The sequence below is a fragment of the Notechis scutatus genome, chromosome 1 (genome assembly GCF_049901735.1).
Source record: "Notechis scutatus isolate UNSWTSFEM ecotype Mainland chromosome 1, rNotScu1.2, whole genome shotgun sequence".
NCBI lineage: Eukaryota > Metazoa > Chordata > Lepidosauria > Squamata > Elapidae > Notechis > Notechis scutatus.
In genome coordinates, this window is record NC_142009.1 from 48761616 (window position 1) to 48783002 (window position 21387).

A 21387-nucleotide genomic window follows, 5' to 3' on the forward strand; every position below is an offset into this window, starting at 1 on the left:
GTGGCTAGCTGTCCTATCTGTGCCTCAGCCAAACGGCCTGCTGGTTTACCAGGACTACAAAATGTGGCTCAACCAACTGCTCCATGGAAGGAAATCTGTATGGATTTTATAGTGGAATTACCTGAAAGTGGGGGAAATACAGTTATTTGGGTAGTAACAGATTTGTTTTCCAAACAGGTACATTTCATACCTTGTGCGAAAATTCCATCTGTGAAAATGTTGGCTAAACTGTTTATTTTACATATCTACAGGTTATATGGGGTTTCTGAACGCATAATCTCAGACGGGGTGTCCAGTTTACCTCAAACTTTTGGAAGGCATTCCTGAAGTTATTGGGCTCTGCCCAGGGCTTAAGCTCCACCCACCACCCACAAACCAATGGGGCTTGTGAGAGAACTAACTTGGTATTGGAACAGTATCTTAGATGTTATATAAATTATCAGCAAGATGATTGGGCTGACCTACTGCCATTCGCTGAGGTGGCATATAACAATTCGGTACATAATAGTACTGGGTTTACTCCATTTAAAGTGGAGGACAAGACTTTGTACCCATACTCAAGCTTCCACAGGAGAAACCTAACATTCAGTCATTAGATGAATGGATAACACAGGTCCAACTTACCTGGCCGGTTACCTGTAAAGCATTAGATGATGCTCATCAAGCCCATAAAAAATTTGCAGACAAAAAGAGAACTCCACAAAAACCATATCAAGTTGGTGACAAGGTCTTTTTATCCACCAGATATTTGCAGACCACACAAAAGTCAAAAAAGCTTGGACCTAAGTATGTTGGATCTTTCCCCAATTGAATGAATTGTGAATCCTGAGGCAGTCCAACTGAAATTACCTAAAACCCTCTGACGGATCCACCCTGTCTGCCATTTAGTTTATTAAAACCTGAACATACCCCTGACTTGAGACCAACTCAGGTCGATTCCACGTGCCATTGCTAATTGAAGGTGAACAACATTTTGAAGTTAAAGAAATTTTGGATTCTCGAAAACAAAGGAGTTGACTCCAATATTTGGTTGTTTGGAAACATTTTCCTCCTTCCCAGTCCGAATGGGTGTATGAGAAGGATGTTAGAGCTCCTAAGCTTGTCAAGGCATTTCGTACTAAATATCCTGATAAACCCTAAAATATAGTATTATGGTGTATATTTTCTGTTATTTTCTATTTTTTATCTTTTATAGGACTAACGCCTCTTTTGCAGGAGGGCCGAATGTCAGCCTTCAAGATTTTCTTCCTTTGCTTTGCATCTTTTGGCTGTCATAAGTAATGCGGGGAGGAGGGGGGACATGGTTATGAGAAGCGAGCTGGAGGTGTTCCAAAACAGAACTGTATAAGTTGGGGGGGAAGGTTCTTGCTTAGGCTTCTACCCTATGCTATGCGCAGCCGCAACTCTTTATAAAAATATGTCAAGGTCAATGGACAGAGACCTCATCACCACTTGGAGATGCCCACATGATGCTATACACAACTTTTAATTGGATGAGCCAATTGAACTATTGGGGGTGGGAACGTTGCCATCACTTTGCATATGTGATTTATGCGCTCATTTTCTCAGATTCAGAATTCTTTTGTTGCTACCACTTGACTTCCAGTAAAAAATATCTTTTCTCTAATTAATGGAGTCTTAGTATTTTTTTCTTGGATTTTGAATGGAGCACCATCTGACACTCTTAAACACTTATATTTTAAAATCAAGTTCCAAGTTTCATGACTTACATAAACTTGATTTTGCCTCAAATACAAACTAATTGATCAAAACCCAATTTAGAATGTTCATTCGATTTAATCTCAAAATTATCTCCAAAGTACTTTAATCTGGGTGCTGAAGGACTCTTTCCTGGATGTACTGAACTTCAGTCCCCAGAATTGTAGCTGATGTTTACTTCTAGAGGTATAAACCAGAATTTTTAAATCATTGTTGCTGAATAACCCATATGGCCTAGTTTACCCATCCTGCTAAGACACAATGGGTCAATTCATGCATCATTTTATTTACTGATTTAATTTGTATAGTTAATTGTGCTATATTAATACCAACCAAACTCACTACTGTGTGAAACTGGTCTATATTCCTTCCAAAAATTGAGTTTTTCACAGCCACTATACATTGTACCTTTTAAAAGTCATACCTAATACAATGTACTATAACATGATTTATTTATTTCAGATATTAGGTAGCATCAACAAAATCTTCTACAAAATCCTTAGCACAAACTGGGAAATATTCCTTTAAAAAAAAAAACCTATTAAGTCAGTGGCACTTTTAGTCTTGATTATCTGGCAAGCAAGCCCCCTTTTTCCATTCTTAATTTACCCTCAAAAAAGCAGCAGGTTTCAGAACAACCCCTCTCTGAAAAAAAGCACAACAAGAAAAAAAATTACATGGCTCTTGTCAGAGACAAGAATTTAATTAGATGTAATTCAAATCTTAATGAGGTTAATTGCAGCATGCCAGCATCAACAATTAACTCAGAGCTGCCAACCCTGTGCATCCAACAGTTGCAATGCTTACAATTAACTGCACACTGCTTTCAATCCTCCGGCAAAACCCAGGAAAGATCAAACACTTTTCTCCAATAATTAGGCAGGGTCAGCAAAGTCAAGAAAGTCTGGTAAGTTAAAAGCAAGAAAGAGAAAAAGATGAGAGAAAAGTGGCCAGGTTGACAACCTGAGATGAAAATGCCAGCAACAAAATAGCCAATTTTATTTCCTTCCTTCCTTCCTTCCTTCCTTCCTTCCTTCCTTCCTTCCTTCCTTCCTTCCTTCCTTCCTTCCTTCCTTTCTTGCCTGCCTGTCTTGTATGGGTACAAGTTCCTACTTTCATCTGTAAACTTCTTCCCTAAACTCATCCTTTTTGCCTTTGAAACTCAAGACCAGTGTTTCCCGGCCCATCCATATTTTGGTCTCACCTGGATCCCACAACTAACAAAACTAGGCCTGATCTTTGTACTGCAATCTCTTTCTCAGCCTGGCCCTGTGCTTTTGACAGCTGGCAGGTATCAGTCCCTGAAACCTGAGCATCTCACTACTAACCCTTGGCAGTTCTATCAACAGTGTTATTAATATCAGAGTAATAGCCAAGCCTGATATTCTTCTTCTTCTCCACCTGAGATTCATTAAATGCACAGCTGGGCCCTGGACCACAATCTGGACAAGTCAAAACTTGGGAAACTGAAATTAAAATTAAACAGCAACCAACAGAAGGTAGAAAATCAGAACTAAAGCTTAAAACAAGTCACAATTCCAGCACAAAATGTCAAAGAAGATTCTGTTGCAAAATAATAAACGTTTTATCCTAAAGAACTAGTAGCCACCCCGTGTGTGGAATCTGAAATATTATTTGCTAAGAATCTGTACATAGTCCTTTATTCTTCTCTGAAAAGATGTAGTTTTCCCCTTCATCAGACAAAGGGCTGTTCAGCAGTTCTTACCATGGATGGATGGTCTTTATTTGAAAATAAAAGTTATGGGTAAAGAGATTGTGCATAGGACTGCAGTATGGAGGTAGTACAACCCATCATTTTCCTGCTTCACAATCCCAGGGAAAATTGCCCCCTCCCCAGTTTTATGCTTCCACAGGGAAACTTCCATTCATACTCGATAGGTATTCAGAAGGCTTGTATCTCACTATGGACATTCAGGACTTTGAGAAGATGAGAAAAAAAATCTGCAGCTTCAGTCCTTCCGGCTATTCTTATTTTAGTTCAAGATTTCAGGTGCATGTTTTTTTCACTTGAGACCAATTTTCTTATACCTCCATTCTGAAGCAGGGAGAAAATCTACATTCTTTCCATTTCAGCCTTTGCAAGTAGAAGCCTAATAAATGACTTGCCTTCCCAGTTCATTTTTCCAGTGGAAAAACTTAAGAGATTTAACAAAAAGTTTCTATGTAGTAATATATCTAAGTAGACATTAGGTTACTGCAAAAGCAAGGTTAGTACTACAGGTTAGTACTAATGCAAAACAAAAACAAAAACAACCTAGCTCTCTAGAGAAGGCCTGAGCTAGCAAGGATGGAAAGAAGGAGAAGACTACAAGCAGTTACAGTAGCTATAGGTTGGGAACAGATCGCTGTGAAGAAAATATATCCATGGGATTGCTAAATCAACACTAACCTGATGTTACATAATCACTCATATTAATAAGTCTGTATAATGAATGGGTTCAGTAGTGTCCACGTATGAATCCAGAAATGTTTTATAAAGATCACACATGGAATACTGCATCCAGTTTTGGTTGCCGTAACGTAAAAAAGATGTTGAAACTCTAGCAAGAGTGCAGAGAAGAGCAACAAAGATGATTAGGGGACTGCAGAGTAAAACATATAAAGAACGGTTGCTGGAATGGGATATGCCTAGTTTAATGAAGAGAAGAACTAAGGGTGACATGATAGCAGTCCTCCAATATCTCAGGGGCTGCCACAAAGAAGAAGGGGTCAATCTATTCTCCAAAGCACCTGAATACAGGACAAGAAGCAATGGATGGAAACTAAGCAAGGAGAGAAGCCTAGAACTAAGGAGAACTTTCCTTTAAGTTAGAACAATTAGTCAGTGGAAACCTCCAGAAGTTGTGAATGCTCCAACACTGGAAGTTTTTAAGAAAAGATTGGACAACCGTTTGTCTGAAATGTTTATAGGGTTTCCTGCCTGAACAGGGTCCCTTTCAACTCTGTTATTCTGTTAAACCATGATTTATGTTTTAGAGTGTTGTATTAATTCTTTTTTTTTAAACAGTTTATTAGTTTTTACAATTAAAAACAACCAACGATACATACACAAATAAACGAGAGGAAAAAAAGAAGGAAGGAAAGAAAGAAAAGAAAAGATTGAAAAGAAAGAAAAAAGAAAGAAAAAGAGGGAAGAAAGGTTAAAAGCATTCTTATTTTTACAGTTTGTAAGATCTTTTTTCATAACCTTTTATTTATGTCATCTACACACACCTATTCTATACATATATCGCTATCTCATTATTATAGATTAATATTTCCTCTTATGCTTTATGGTATATAATTTATCTTTGATCAATCCAATTATACCAACAATTCCAACTATCATAATATAGTGAAGTATCTTTGTTTTTTAGTGCCAAAGTCAGTTTGTCCATTTCTGCACATTTTGAAATTTTATCAATAATCACTTCATCTGGTGGAATTTGATGTTGTTTCCAGTATTGAGCGAAGGCTAATCTGGCCGCGGTTAAGATGTGTATTGTTATGTATTTAGCTTTTTTGGAAATTTGTTTGTCAAAGATCCCTAGTAGGAAGGACTCTGGTTTATATTCGATCTGCTCTTTTGTAATTTCTTCCAACCACATTTTGATTTTCTTCCAGTAATTTTGGGTTTCTGTACATGTCCACCACATATGGAAAAAGGTTCCTTCTTTTTTCTTGCATTTCCAACAATACGGACTCATGTTGGGGTGCATCTTTGCTAGTCTCGAAGGAGGGAGATGCCATCTATAAAACATTTTATAAAGATTTTCCTTGTATGCTACCGATTTTTTGATCTTATTATTCCTGCCCCAAACTTTTTCCCATTCCGCTAGTGTAATACTACGTCCTACGTTCCGACTCCACGCAATCATATTTCCTTTTACAATTTCTTCTTCTAATTCTGTTCTTAGTAAATAATTGTAAAATTTTGTTATGTTTTTTTTTGTCCGGTCCTAATAAAATTTTATCTAATTGTTGAAGTTTGTTGTTAATTCCAAATTCTTTCTTGTCTTGTTTGTACCTACTTTGAATCTGAAGGTAAACCCATTGATCAATTTTTTGTCCCTGGTCCTGAATTTCCTGCCTCAATTTCAAATTTCCTTGTGGGTCCAATAAGTCTTTATATTTAATCATTTTAGTAATTTCCAGATTGTTTGGGTGAATCATCGCCTCCATTGTTGAAATCCATATTGGTATTTTTATGTAATGTTTTTTCCATATTTTCTTCCAAATTGTTAGTAGTGCGTCTCTAATTAAATGTCTATGAAAATATTTTTGACTGGTTTTCCCTATATCCCATAAGAAAGCGTGCCACCCCCTTTGTAAGTCGTGGCCTTCTAGAAATAATATTCTTTTATTAGTTAAATTCACCCAGTCCTTCAACCAAACTAACGAGGTGGCCATATAATATAACTCCCAGTTTGGGACTGCTAACCCTCCTCTGCTCTTCATATCTTGCATTGCTTTTACATTTATTCTGGTTTTTTTCCCTTGCCAAATAAATTTGAGGGTTATTTTGTTAAGTTCTTCGAAGAACTTTTTGTGTAATTTAATTGGGATCGTTTGGAATATGTATAGGAATTTGGGGAGAATGTTCATTTTAATGGTGGCAATCTGACCTAATAGTGAAATTTGAAGTTTACTCCATGATTCTAAATCTTTCTTTACCTGATGTAACATTTTGTCATAATTATTTTCTTTAAGTGACTTACAGTGTGGTGTTAGCCAAATTCCTAGATATTTCACTTTCTTTGTCACTTGTATTTCCATTGTTTCTTCTAATTCTATTTTCTGTTTTTCTGTTAAATTTTTAGTCATTAATTTGGTTTTTTTCCTGTTTATTTTAAGTCCTGCTACTGCTCCAAATTTCTCTAGTTCTTTCATCAATTTTAGTCCCCTATCTATTGGTTCTTCAATGAAGAAAATCATGTCGTCCGCAAATGCTTGCAATTTATGTTTTAGAGTGTTGTATTAATTCAGTAACAGTGTTTTATTTAATAAATCATAATTAAAACAGATATGGCTGAGCACCATGAATAAATCCATTAATAATTTCATTAACATTAGCCATGGTTATTTACTCTACTATGCTGCACATGTCATTTTGTTCAGCAGAATTTATTATCACAAAAGAAAGCATAGAATTGTACCTTAGCCTGGAGTCACAATCATTCCTTCACTCACCAGTCCTGCTCACTCACTGCAACTGCATGATCTTATAGACTGGCAAAACATAATTAAGATTTTCCCAAAGTTAATGCCGCTTTAATTTTCTTCTTTCTGCTTCTTGTTCTCTTATAGAGATACTGAATGAGTCTAACTAGACTTAAGTTTTGTCATTCACTATTATTTGCCCCATTTCTTCAGTACTAACAATATATGGATATATTATATGAATTCAGGCAGAGAAATTAGGTACTTTATCCCTGAAAAAGTGTGGGGATGAATTTTATATTACCTGATTGTTGTTCCAGAAAAATTCCTTGCTTCAGCAACAAAAGAAAAGCAGAATAAAATATTTTCAAGTAACATCATTTATTTTTCATCCATCTCTTTGCTTTATGCATTATATAGGGATGGAAAATATGAAATATCTTATCCCTCTACCATTTTGGAACTCTGGGAGAAAAGGTACCATCCATATCTCTGGGGGAATAGGCAGGGACCATTATAGAGAAGTCACTCTTCCTTGGTCCCATAAAATGACAACATTTAATAAAGAGGACTTGAAGCACATCTACCTTGTCTGAATGTATTGGGCAGCCAGAAATAAATGGACATAGGCAATTTCTCAGGTATCCAGGCCTTATGCCATGAAGAGCTTTAAAGGTAATGACCAGCATTTTGACTCACTGCACATATGGAAGCCAATTGGCAACCAGCCCAGCTCATGTAGCAGTGGTGACACATGGACATACCAGGAAGCTGTCTGTATTTTGTACGTTGGGATGCTCTTCAAGGGAAGTTCCATCTAGAGTGCACAGCAATATTACAATCAAGAGGTGACCAGTGCATAAGCAATTATCTATAGGGTCTCCTGGTTGAGGAAAGGACACAGCTGGTGCAGAAGAGGAACCTGTACAAAAACCTTCCTGGCCACAACTGCCACCTACTCTCCCAGCAGAAGCTGCAAAGGAATTTCAAAGTGCCTACCAGTTTTAAATGGAGAAGTGTTACTCCATCCAAGATCAACAATGAAAACAACCCTGATTGAAGGGTGGGCGTGGGATACAGCCACTCAGTCTTATCAGGATGGAGCCAAAGTCTATTCTGCTGCATCCAGACCCAAACAACCACTGAGGTAGGAAGCAAACCACTGCAACACAGTGCATCCCACTCCCAACCACTGCAGCTGGTCCAGGAGGACATCATGGTCAATGATATTGAAAGCCACCAAGAAATCATGGAGCCCCAACTCCACCCTCATCCTAGCTCTGGTAAAATTCATCTACATGTACCACCAATGTACCTAAAGTTGAAAAGTTAGTCATTTTTGGCTGTTGCATTCTTTCTTCTAAACTGTAATATTTGAACAAATATTCATTTCTCTGTTGGTCTCCCATTTTTACTTTGATGGTGAACAATTTAAGATAAATATGAGATGAAACACATAAGTAACTGGGAAAGTAAGATAAACCATATAGACCTCAGTTATTCTGAATGAATATTAAAAATGCAATCTGCTTACTATTTGGCTTGGATGGAAGGCCCACTGTATTCAATACTATCAAAAAAGTATGCATTCGAGTACAGTCTCTCATTTCTCCTGTTTCAATGGAATATCTGCAAGATATTGAGTGGACTGAAGGATTTGGGATTTTTAGGGCAATATGCTGACTCTGTAAAAGCACTGTGAAGCAGTATATAAGTCTCAGTGCTATTGCTATTGTTATTTTTCTGTAACTGAAGTAAGAAAAGACTTCAGTTACAGAAAAATCCCCAGTTTACTCAATATGTTTATTTAATTAAGTGATATAAAAAGTTAACATCACAAAAAGAATGTATCATTCTAAGAAATCACAGCCTTCTGAGATTGTATACATTGCATACAATCAATGGTAGCAGTACTATACAACGCACCTGATCTAGCCAAATATACCAAAATTGAAACATCCTGAATCATGGACCTCATCAATCTCTGCCTCACTACCTACCTACTTTCAGTTTGATGGACAAATATAACAACAAATCAGAAGAATACCCATGCTATCACCACTTGTAAGTATTATAGTAGGTAGTAGGTAGAGTAGGTAGAATCTAAAAACTATATCACCTACACTTATACAACCAAAAATATTGATCTGGTATGTAGAACAACTAGACAAGACATATTAAACAATTGACAGCATCTTCAAAGGAATAAAATTTACAAGGGAAGAGATGAAGAACACTACACTAATCTTCCTGGGTATCTTAATCAGCAGAGGAAACAATGATTAATGCAAGTCTATGAAAAACAACCCATACAACCAAGTGTTCCATTATGAAAGTAACAATCCAACCTCCCATAAGAGGTGATCTTAAGAATATTATTCAGATGTTCATTACCCAGAGTCCTCTGAGGGAGATGGGTGGTTAAGAAGTATAAAATATAATAAAATAAATCAATAAATTGCACTGCAGCATCCAGATCATCTATTCAACCTCTTCCAACAAAAATGGGTACCCATGCAATTTTATAAAAAAAAATGCTGTGCATTCAACCCACTATAGCACAATCAACCAATCCTATGAAAAGAATAATACCACCATACATCAAAAATGTCTCAGAAACAACCAACACCCTATTACAATCACACAGCATCAGCATAGCACACAAAACTGTAGCCATCCAAAATACATTTAGTAAACCAAAAGACCAAATTGCTAAAGAAAAAAAGAGTCATTTACAGCGTACAGCCACTATGTAGGACAGGCAGGCAGAAAAGCAGCAGAGCACATCCATGAACACCAACTAGCAGTCAGAAGACATAATGAAAGCTCCTTAATTTCATAACACATGCACAGATTAAACCATAATTTCAGTTGGGAAATCATGAGCATCTTAGGCCAACCTAAATCCAAATTGCTTGGATTTGGGGAATTCCTAGAAACTTGGCATTCAGATAAATCAATCCTCAACAGACACAGAGAGATAAGCTGTATTTATTTGCCATTTTAAAAAGACAATAAAAAAGCTAACAAGGAAACAAAAAGACCAGAATGTATTATCTCCAGCAACAACATCCAGATAAGCAGGAATTAACAACACTAGAACAAATAATCAAGCAGAAAACAATACCCTAATCAAGGAACTACCAAAGAGAAACCACATCCCTATCAACATAGGCAGTGCAAGCTACTGTATATAAATAGGGAGCAAAACCCACAATCACTAATATTAATGATGTTACCTAGTTGAGTAATGAAACATCTGCAAGCAAACAATCAAATTCTGGAGGGCACTGAGGACTCCATTGTACAAAAATGTATTCAACTTTAGTAAAAAATTTCTAAGAAATGATAATACAGCACTACATAAGCTGGTCAGTTCTCTGTCAAGTTTCCTAAAACTTTCATAAAATATTGGAACCAATACAGCCTTCAATCCAAAAATCCATACAGCATTATAGGACAGATATGCCTACTACAGATTCAAGTTAAGCACTTTTAGTTTCAGTGATCTAGAAATTTTCTACAAGTTTTTTTTTATTCTGTTCCAGTACTGAAGCATTAAATTAATTTTCAGCATAAATTCTTTCATGATGCCTCTAGCATTATCTGCTAATACCCCCTTTCCTCTCTCAGTGAGTCATGAGCTTCATTTTACAAAGTAGCTTATGCAGATAGGCTATTACTGCATTTGCAATGAATGAGAGAAAAATACTTAAATAATTTTTTACACACTACTGTTTTGCACACTAGACAAAGGGAACTTGTTTTCACAGTAGAATGTCACAATTTCCATTCGTTACAACTATTCCCTTCATATTCCTCCCAACCATCAAAATGTATCCATAACAGATGATACATTATGCAGGTTACTCTGGCCACACATACTAAATGCTTTGAAGTTTTTGATTAAGTTTTATGCCCATTTAGTTAAGTTCTATTAAAAAAAACCATGAATAATATACAAAGATGTATATATTATTAGTTAAGTGCCTTGATTTCACTGGAAATATTTTATGTGATATTATTGTATTTGATTTTCTGCTAGATGGATTAAAAACTGCAGAATCTTCCCTGAACAAAAACATCTGCACAAACAACAAAACTTCACTGGACTCCAGTGAATTATTTGAGAGTCGTGTTATTTTTCTTGTCAATGCTGATTAAAAGACTGGAGTTGATACTGTAAGGAGTTGTCAGGCACAGAACACTGCTACAGAAAATTGAAAAGGTCAGGGTAATTATGAATTAAAGTAATCACACTTCACTGAGACAGATGTGTGCCTTGTTGTTTTATATATGGCACTATTTGTTGAACAGACTATTGCAGGGGTGTCAAACTCGATTTCATTGAGGGCCGCATCAGGATTGTGTTCGACTTCAGGGGGATGGGGTGGGCGTGTCTAAGGTGGGCATGGCCAGCTCAACATCACTTGTGTTGGGGGTACCTGTGGTGGTCCGAGTACTCTGTCAGAGAAAACGGGCTCCTGAGCTCCATTTTTGGCTGCGACGGCTCCTGCAACCCTCTGCCAGTGAAAATGGAGCTTGCATGCAGCCCTCCTGAGCTCCATTTTCACTGGCAAAGGCACTATGGGCTAGTCCTTCACTGTTTCCAGGGCGTCCCTGTGGGCCAGATCTAAGCACCCCACAGGTCGGATTCGGCCCCCAGGCCTTGAGTTTGACACCCCTGGACTATTGCATATGTCCTAGGGCACAATACAGGAACCAACAGGCCAGAATTTCTACTGCAACCACAGTCTGTTTTAACAGGACAATTTGGGCATTTGTATTTAATATTTTAAATGAAAAATGCTCCCTTCTGGGCACACATTTCCACCACCATTATCATTTCAAATAAGATAATATACAAGTGCACTAAATGTTTACACTTATAGATTTGTTTAAGAATATTTAAGATTTACTGTAAATTAATGCCAGTAAATTAAGACTGTCCCAATTCATTTAGAAATCACTCCAATTAAAATGTTTGATAGCCACAAAAGCCTCGCTATCCTGCCAGTATAACCTCAATTAATAAATTTACTTTTTTTTCAGGAAACGTCATACAGTACGTGTCTGAGGAGGTTGCTTCATGGTATATAATGAGCCTTCAGTGCCATCATGGGCATGATTAATTCTAATATCTATCCGCCAGACCTTTTTATCATAAAAAGCCATATTTCCTGCTATTTCAGCAGGAAATAAATGCTGTTGGAAAGTGGTTACTAGAATTAATTCTATTCCAAAGTCAACTTACTCTTGTTCCAATCTTCCCTCTCACTATTTGCTGAATGCTTACTAGATTCACATTCTATGTAATCAACTATCAGCCTGCCACATGGTAGGTTGCAGTTGCAAAACATAAACAAATTATCTGTTGTTTTTTTCTTGATCGTCATCTTTATATAAAGATATAAAATTGGACCATTCTGTATTGGCCCTAGAGCTCTCCAAAATGCATTGCAGCTTCCTGTGGTGGGTGCCTATTTGACTGACCCACCCTAGGAAGCTGCAATGCAGTTTCAGAGGAAGCTTGGGTTTTTTTCCCCCTGAAACTCTGCTATACAGCCCAGTCTTGTCACAGCTTGGAATGAACAGGTGACAAAGCAGGTGACTGAAGGAATGAATTGTTCCTCATTACTCTCCTCTTGGTTGCAAAAGATGGTGCATTCATCATGCAGCCAAATAAAATATTGAAGTTTAACTTTTCCTTGTTTGTTACAAAAATAAATTGGGGAGGGGATTCTGATTTATCATGAAGAGCTGATAGTAAAAAAAAAAAAAAAGATGAATAATCATTCCTTCATCTTACTGAAGTGAATAAGATCCAGGGGGAAGGAAAAGGGAAAATTTAAATCTTTCCTATAACTTCAATGTCTTGTTATTCCAGGGGATTCCCCCAGCAGACCTAGGGGAGAGGACTACAACTGTGAACAGTTAGCCCAGTTTACAGAAAATCATGCATTTTGAAAGACTAAGTTAAGAATTAATACATTGATACTTACAGCCAATCATCATCATAGCAACAGCAAAGATCTTCTCTCCATCTGTCGTAGGTGCAATGTTCCCAAATCCAACACTGGTCAGACTAGTCATTGTAAAGTATAATGAAGAGATATAAACAGAATCCTTGCTTGGTCCGCCTTCCCATTTTCCAGTTGTTGTGTTCAATTGATAGGGCGATCCTATGGATTCCCCTAGCTGGTAGAGCCAGCTTTCGTTTCGAATTGTGTTTTTATCCTCATTGATAACTTCATAGTCCCCAATACTGTACCAAATGCAGGCCAGCCAATGGGCTGCAAGGCCAAAAACACACACCAAAAGAACCAAGACAGCTGCTCCATATTCAATATAGTGATCCAATTTTCGAGCCACACGACCCAGTCGAAGCAGCCTGACTACTTTAAGGGAACTGAACAGACTACTGATGCCCTAAAAGAACAAAGCAAAACAACCCATTAGTATTTAGTATTATTTTATAATTTACTATTTTTGTGAAGAATAAGTGGACTACATATTTACGTAGGTTCAAAGTCCCATTACAGTTGCAAAATTAAATTTATGGAGATCAAATAAGTAATTTACCTAAAGTCAGCTTTATCCTTGATACATCCTATAAGTGAGAAGGATGAAGAGTTAGATCCCAAATGTCAGAAAATTAGATTGTTTAGGGAATTAAGACATCTGACATGACTTAATTTCCTTGGCAATTAAATGGTTTCAGTTGTTTCAGCAGAACTTAAAAAGAATGTTTAGTTTGGATTGGAACACAAGATGCTGAACAATTATACAGTTATGTAGTCAACGTTGTTCTACAAATCATGGAGTTATCCTCATATTAGGATCTCCTATGTACCTTTTCAATTTTGAAAACATCCTAAAATATCCTAACGACAAAAGTTTTAAGTATTTATTTAATAAGACTTTTCTTTGATCACTATCATAAAAATATTCCTCAATTTCTCTTAGAAATAGTTTTCAACAAAAACTATGCATTTGATTTCATTGAATCAAATAATTAAAATGCATTTGATTTCACTGAATCAAATAATTCCATAATAAAAGTTACTAATAATACATTACCTTTCTGCAACCTAGTATACCTGTAATGCTCCAGCTATTTTGCATAAGTCTCAGTATTTCTAAGCAGCACTTTCACTGTACATACAAATTGATGGTTGATGCCAGATTGAAGAAATCTGCTTTATAGCCTTATAATCAATAATTTGTACATTAAAGGAAGACAATGCTATTTGGACTAATTGAAATTACTTCCGCACCATATTTCAAAACTCAATATACTTCTGCCAAACAAACAACAACCTAACAATTTCAATTAAATGATTAAAGCAAGCTTAACCAAAGGAACAACAAATTAAGTATATAAAGAAGTTTCAGTGATGCCAGCAATTCTTTGAACAAAATTCCTTTTTGGGTTCTTCTATCAGCCCCTTTTTTAATTTAGGTGAAAGGGGATCTGGCAAACAAAAATAGAACTGAGCACTTTTAAGAAATCATCACTGTAGTTTGCTTCTTCATTTCTTCATTAATTGTTCTTAAGGAAATACCGTGTTTCTCATATAATAAGGCTGGGTCTTATTTATTTTTTTGAGCCCTGAAAAAATGGCTAGGCCATATTTTCGGGGGTGATTTAATTCCCCCCGCTTGCATCTTCAGGCAGGTGGGCAGCGACAGCTTGGATGTTGACCTCAGCATTGGTGGGGCACTTTGCATCAAGGTCAACGCAGGCAGCACCATATCCGGGTGTGCAACAAAAGTACTTCCTAACGGCAAGCCCCCCCACCATTCCCCCCCATTTCGCATGTTTTAATATAGGCCTTAATTTGGGGGGAGGGGCTTAATTTCATTTCATGCCTATAAATCATGCTGGGACTTCCTATTGAGGGAGGCCGTATTGTTGGAGAAACAGGATACATGCCATAGAATCAAAAATTCTTTAGAATATTTAATATATCACTAAAATATAAGATTTAGAAGCATCTATACATATTTCTATATATACTGATGAAAAAGTAGATTCCCCTGTGACCCATGGGACATATTCTGCAAGAGCACTATAATCTCAAACAGATGGAAACACACATACACACACACACACACAGACACACACACCACAATGTATGAAAAACTAAATTATAATAGCAATTCAATCTAACACATCAGCACAGTCTTAACATTTTTCAAAGTTACTATCCCTTCTGCAAATGCTTATTCTACCTTCACCTTATTGTTAAATTCAACACAGGGTGGATTTGTGCTAAAGGGCTACATGTGGCTCCTCTTCAAAAGCATTCAGAAGCTACAGCTGGTACAGAATGCCGGCCATTCCAGGAAAAGGGGCTTGCTGTGAACTCAATCTACCAAGGAATTTCAGCCGAAGAACAGCCTTTTCCAGTATGGTCCCAGCCTTGTTAAACATTCTGACACCAGAGGTGAGATCTACCCACCACCCTTCTGGCCTTCCAGAGAGGTCTTAAGGCTTGGGACCTGATGGGGATCCATCTTCACTGGATGTGGTTGACAGGGTAAGAAAACTTCACCATGGGCCATCCATCCCCTTGGTTTTAGTTCTTATTTAAGTCTTCCTAGTTTTAACTGTTTTTATGTTCATCTTTTTACTATTTTTAAGCCACCCCAATTCACCTTCCCGGTGACTTATATATGTGGCATATATATTTAATAAAGAACTAAATAAAATAATGATGCCACCACTTAAAAGGTACAGTCCTAAAGTCAGCCAAAATTGTATTAAACAACATTGGCTTAAAGCAGGGGTGTCAAACTCACGTTGTCATGTCAGCGTCACATGACGTATCAGAACTTTTTTCTCCTTCGCTAAACTGGGTGTGGGGTGGCCAGTGCATGATGCATCTGGCCCAAGAACTGGGAGTTTGACAGCCCTGTCTTAAAGCATGCATTAATTGTGGTACTGAAGTGAAATAGGGCTACACAAGGTTTGTGCAAATCAAGTCTTTCTTTTTTCATGCATCAGTTAGGATTCAGAGAAAAAGTAGTTATTCAAAACAGCCAAAAGAAATAATACATACAACTGCATAAAAGCTATCACTAACAGTAAAACAAAAATGTTTAATGGCATTTCTCAAACTAAGAAATGTGTCAGGACATCTCTTCGGGAAGAAGTTTGTAACTGAAGAGCTACCCAATGTAGGGCCTTCCATGTTCCACCAATCTAACTTTTCATAGTGGTAGGTCGCATGGAGGTGTGAAAGTTAGCAGGTCAAAAGTAAACAACCCAGTCCTGGATCAAGGCACTATTTAAAAAGGAATGGACAGAAAGTGCACTTTCACAGAAAATATAATTGCATCTGGCCATTTACATAGAGGATGCAGGACAAAGAAGCAAAATAAATTGGATTTTCATTGCAGTATAAATGGAACTGGAATTCTTTCATAATGGTTTCATGGTTCTGCTACAATAAATCTGCTTGTCTCAGTCTTCATGTCCTGAAAAATCTTGCAGTATTTTGCCTTGCCAGCTGAGAAGTCTGATAGGAAGCATCTATAAAGCAGGAAGCCTATACAAAGAAGTAATCCGAAGGAATGAGACAAGCCTGTATAACCTCCCTTTACTTATTTAGCCTACATGCAGAATATATATCAAGGGAAGCTGGATAGGAAGAAAATGAGTATGTATTTAAAATTGAAAGAAGAAAATTGGAAGAAGAAATCAATAATGTGCACTATGATAATGAAATTATTCTGATAGCTAAAAATGCAAATAATCGGCAAGTTCTAGTAATGAAAGTCAAAGGGCACAGTGGTAAATGGGACAAGGATTAAATGTAAAAATCAAAATAATCACAACAGACACAGTCCCAGAATAGACAATGAAAATATTGAAATGATGGGTAGCTTCTGCCTTTGAAGATCATCTATCAATAGAAGAACCAGCAGTCAAAAATACACTGCAAACTAGCACTTAATAAAGTAGCCATGAAGGAGATGAAAAAGATATTCAGATGCCATGATAGCTATAGACAAAGATCAGAATTGTTCAAGCAATGGTTATCCCGGTGGCATCTCGGGAAGCAAAAGTTGGGACTTTAAAAAAGCAAGATTGAAAGAAGATTGATGCTTTTGAACTTTGGTGTTGGAGAAGACTCCTGAGAATCCCATGGACAACCAAGAAAACAAACAAACAGTTCAATGAATAAATCAATCCAGAGTTCTCACTTAAGGCACAGATGACCAGGATCACATTATCATATTTCAGATACATTATGCAAAGACCTAGTTCTTTGGAGATGTTTATAATAGTGAAAAGTTATAATAACAGAATTTTGCAAGACTGAATGCATTTAATCCTCCTCTCCCTCCACCCCCTTATCTTCATGAGAATTAGGGAGAGTTCTGTCTGAGACATTTATTCAGCTTACATTTTTGTCCTGGACTTAATCCAGGGGTGGGATTCAACCGGTGTTATTACTGGTTCGGTGACTATGTTTTGCGTGCGCTTCACGGACAGCTGAAAAGCGCTGCGCACAGGTGCACAGCATTTGAAAAACCTCTTTTTTCCTGCTTTTTCAACCTCAGCTGTGCCACGGAAAGCAGCTGAGGTTGAAAAAGCAGGAAATAAAGGACAGGTAAGAGCCCAGGAGGGCGGGTGGGCCAAACAGCAGCAAACACAGAACTGGTTCAGAGTTTGCTGCTCTTCAGAGCTACTGGTTCTTTTGAACCGGGCAGAACTGGTAGCATCCCAGCCCTGACTCAATCCTCTTTTATCTAACCATTATCTTGAGAGTGGTTCTTCTCCTGTCCCTCAAGACCATTCTTCTGTCCAATACAGGTTGCTAAAAGTTGATACTGATAGAACATAATATATCAATCAATGAAAGATTAAAATTACTTTTTTCATCAAGCCTGTCAATTGTCCCCTGCCCTAAAGTAAACTGGTTTGCAAAAGAGCCAGATGATCAGCTTCCAAAACTTATAATTACATGGTTGCCATTTTCTTGACAGCCCTGAATAAAAAATAAAATCTTAGAATAACAATTATTTCTTCCCCCCACTACCACCCATGAAAATTGCATTATTACATTCCTGTTTAAAGGATTAGACAGCCTTTTGCAAGAAAGCATTAATCATCATCATAATTTAGCTCATCAGTCTGTCACTGCAAAAGACAAGAAGTTCTTCCAAGCAGCTTGTCCATGTCTACAGGTCAAGGTGAAACTCATCCATTATATTGGACAGCTAGCTATGTCAGTTTCCACTGTCCAAACCTGCTTTCAGGTTATGCTCAGGTTTACAGGATGAGTCAGAACACATGCAAACTATTTTTATCATTAAAATGTTTTGCAAACTTGTCACAGCAGGTTGTAGGTGTTACGCAGAGGTCTTTTTAAGACAGGACAAGGACGTGAAAGCCAAAAGGGAATAATCAAGCTGGGAAAAGTGGTTTCCAGCAGGTGCAATTCCTGTTCATGAATATCCTGGCTTATTTGCAATTCTAAATGTTGCCTAGCATCACCAGGATAACTATTTTTCAGGCACATCTTGACACATACACAATCTTATTTATTCCCAAAGACTGTGGCTAATATTTTTGTTACAAATGAGATTCAGGTTACCACTTGAGGTTAATCCTTCAAGGGAGGTTCAAATCATAGAAACACTTTAGGTCTAAGAACTAATCACATGACAGTGATGGATTGTCTATAATACACTAGGTCCATTCAAACATATTCCAAACTTTTATTTAATCCTTCCTGTGGGCAGTAGTAGAAATAATATAAGAGGTGGCTTTGTTCTCCTAATGCAGAAGTCTCCAAACTTGGCAACTTTAAGGCTTGTGGACTTCAACTCCCAGAATTCTCCAGCCAGCACAGCATAGCTGTTAGGGATATACACCCTAGCAGAACCTGCACGGCAGTCAGGCAGGCAGGCAAATATATGAGATAAACGTTGTTGTAGTTTACACTCAGTAAAACAGATACAATGTGCTAGTTAAATAGTTTATTCCAGTAAGATTGTTAGCATAGTCAAACAGTCCATATATCATACACTTAGTTCAGTCCGTCTGGGGATTAATCAGTTGCAAAGTCCAGTGTCGAAAAAGAGGTCATTAAACTTACAAAATATCAGTCCAGTAATTTATCTCTTCGCAGTATGAGATAAGAAGAAGTAAAAACTCCTTTCTTCTTTAGCAACAGTAGCAGAAAAACACGCAGTTAACAATCCATCATCGTCAGCAAGGAATCCAGTAAACCAGCAATACAGTTCAGGTTCTCTTGCTCCCTCTTATGGCGATTTACAGCCGCACCCAAAATTACATGCTTTGCATTTAAAGTGACACACACTATCATAGTCTATATATATTATTTTACCCAAACTAAGTTAGGTAACCTATGTTATTCCTAACATTCTCCCCTTTTGGGTAATATAATAATATATACCGTGTTTCTCACATAATAAGGCCGGGCCTTATTTTTTTTTGACCCCCGAAAAAACGGCTAGGACGTCTTTTCGGGGGGTGACTTAATTTCCCCCTTGCATCCTCGGGTGGGCGGGCGGCGACAGCTTGGATGTTCGGGAGACCTTCCGCCACCGTTAATTTCCTTCTCCCTTGCTGCCGTAGCGTTACAGCAACGCCGCGGCGTTTGGCGCAGCCACGTGCAGCCAGTCAGGGCTCCTCCCTGCAACCGGAGCCCTGAGGAGACACTTAGCTTCAAGCGTTCCTGTGGCCGCCTTCCCTTTGCCTTCGATGGTAAAGTGAATTATTTTAAAAACCTCCGCTCATCCTATCAGGGCCGTGCGAGCTGAGCAGAGCCGGGAAAGCAAGCCGCGGGTGTTTCCTGGTTCTGCCCAGCCCGTAGGGCTCTGCCGTGGCCCTGGCGGGATGAGCGGAGGTTTTTAAAATAATTCACTTTACCTTCTAAGGCAAAGGGAAGGCGGCCACAGGAGCGCCTGAAGCCAAGTATACCAACAACAAAAGGCAGATCCTCAAGGTGGGCTGGAGGGAGGTGGCTACGTGCCCCCCAGGCTGCTTCAATGCAAGGTCCTGACTTGCAGCATCCTGCCGTTGCCACCGCGTCCTCCCTCTCCGACTGCGAAACTCGTGTGCTTCGCCAAACGCTCCGAGCGAGGCGAGCTCTTTCATACATAGAGAGAGAGGGAAAGACGCCGGCGTGCTCCGAGAGGCTGGCTCTTTTCTCTAGCCGAGGCTGACAGGAAGTGCCTCCAGGGCCGTGGCAGGCAAGCCGCGGTGTTTCCTGGTTCTCCCCAGCGCGCGCGGCTCTGCCACGGCCCTGGCGGGATGAGCGGAGGGCCCGGCGGGGAGGCACTCGTTGCCTTGGTGACATTTCGGGTGCCTCCGCCGCCTCCTCGCCCATCGCAGGTGGCGGTGGCGGCGGCAAGCGGCGGCGCTTCGCTGAGGGAAAAAGAAGACAGCGCAGCCACCTTGCTTGCTTTCCCACCTGCCCGCCCCAGATGGCCTCAGGAGCGGCGGCAGTGGCAGCAGGCGCGCACACTCCTGCCGGCGAAGGGAGGAGAGGCGAGGAAAGAGAAGGGAGTGCGGCAGCAGCGGCTGTCACAGTATCGTCTCATAGCGGGGCAAGGCTGGCAAGCTGAGGTGGCCGCACCAGAGAGCGTCACTGCCGACCCCGTCGTGAGGATAAAGGAGTGGGATAGAGATTCAGTCAGAATCGGCTAGAGAAAAGGGGTCGGCAGCTCCTGAGGCCATCTGGGGCGGGCAGGTGGGAAAGCAAGCAAGGTGGCTGCGCTGTCTTCTTTTTCCCTCAGCGAAGCGCCGCCGCTTGCCGCCGCCACCTGCAATGGGCGAGGAGGCGGCGGAGGCACCCGAAATGTCACCAAGGCAACGAGTGCCTCCCCGCCGGGCCCTCCGCTCATCCCGCCAGGGCCGTGGCAGAGCCGCGCGCGCTGGGGAGAACCAGGAAACACCCGCGGCTTGCCTGCCACGGCCCTGGAGGCACTTCCTGTCAGCCTCGGCTAGAGAAAAGAGCCAGCCTCTCGGAGCACGCCGGCGTCTTTCCTCTCTCTCTATGTATGAAAGAGCTCGCCTCGCTCGGAGCGTTGGCGAAGCACACGAGTTTCGCAGTCGGAGAGGGAGGACGCGGCGGCAACGGCAGGATGCTGCAAGTCAGGACCTTGCATTGAAGCAGCCTGGGGGGCACGTAGCCACCTCCCTCCAGCCCACCTTGAGGATCTGCCTTTTGTTGTTGGTATACTTGGCTTAGCGCTCTGTGGGCCGCTTCCTTTTGCCTTAGAAGGTAAAGTGAATTATTTTAAAACCTCCGCTCATCCCGCCAGGGCCGCGCAGAGCCGTGCGGGCTGGGCAGAACCAGGAAACACCCGCGGCTTGCTTTCCCGGCTCTGCTCAGCTCGCACGGCCCTGATAGGATGAGCGGAGGTTTTTAAAATAATTCACTTTACCATCGAAGGCAAAGGGAAGGCGCCACAGGAACGCTGAAGCTAAGTGTCTCCTCAGGGCTCCGGTTGCAGGGAGGAGCC

The 21387-nt window shown here is 39.6% G+C and overlaps 1 protein-coding gene across 1 annotated transcript in view; it reads right to left on the reverse strand.

The window, feature by feature from the left end:
- KCNH1 (potassium voltage-gated channel subfamily H member 1) overlaps window positions 1-21387 on the reverse strand; it is a 127068-nt gene that overhangs the window by 40304 nt on the left and 65377 nt on the right. Inside the window, exon 7 of the mRNA XM_026683017.2 lies at window positions 12882-13308. Coding sequence (XP_026538802.2) covers window positions 12882-13308 — 427 coding nt within the window. The remainder of the gene's footprint in view (window positions 1-12881; window positions 13309-21387) is intronic.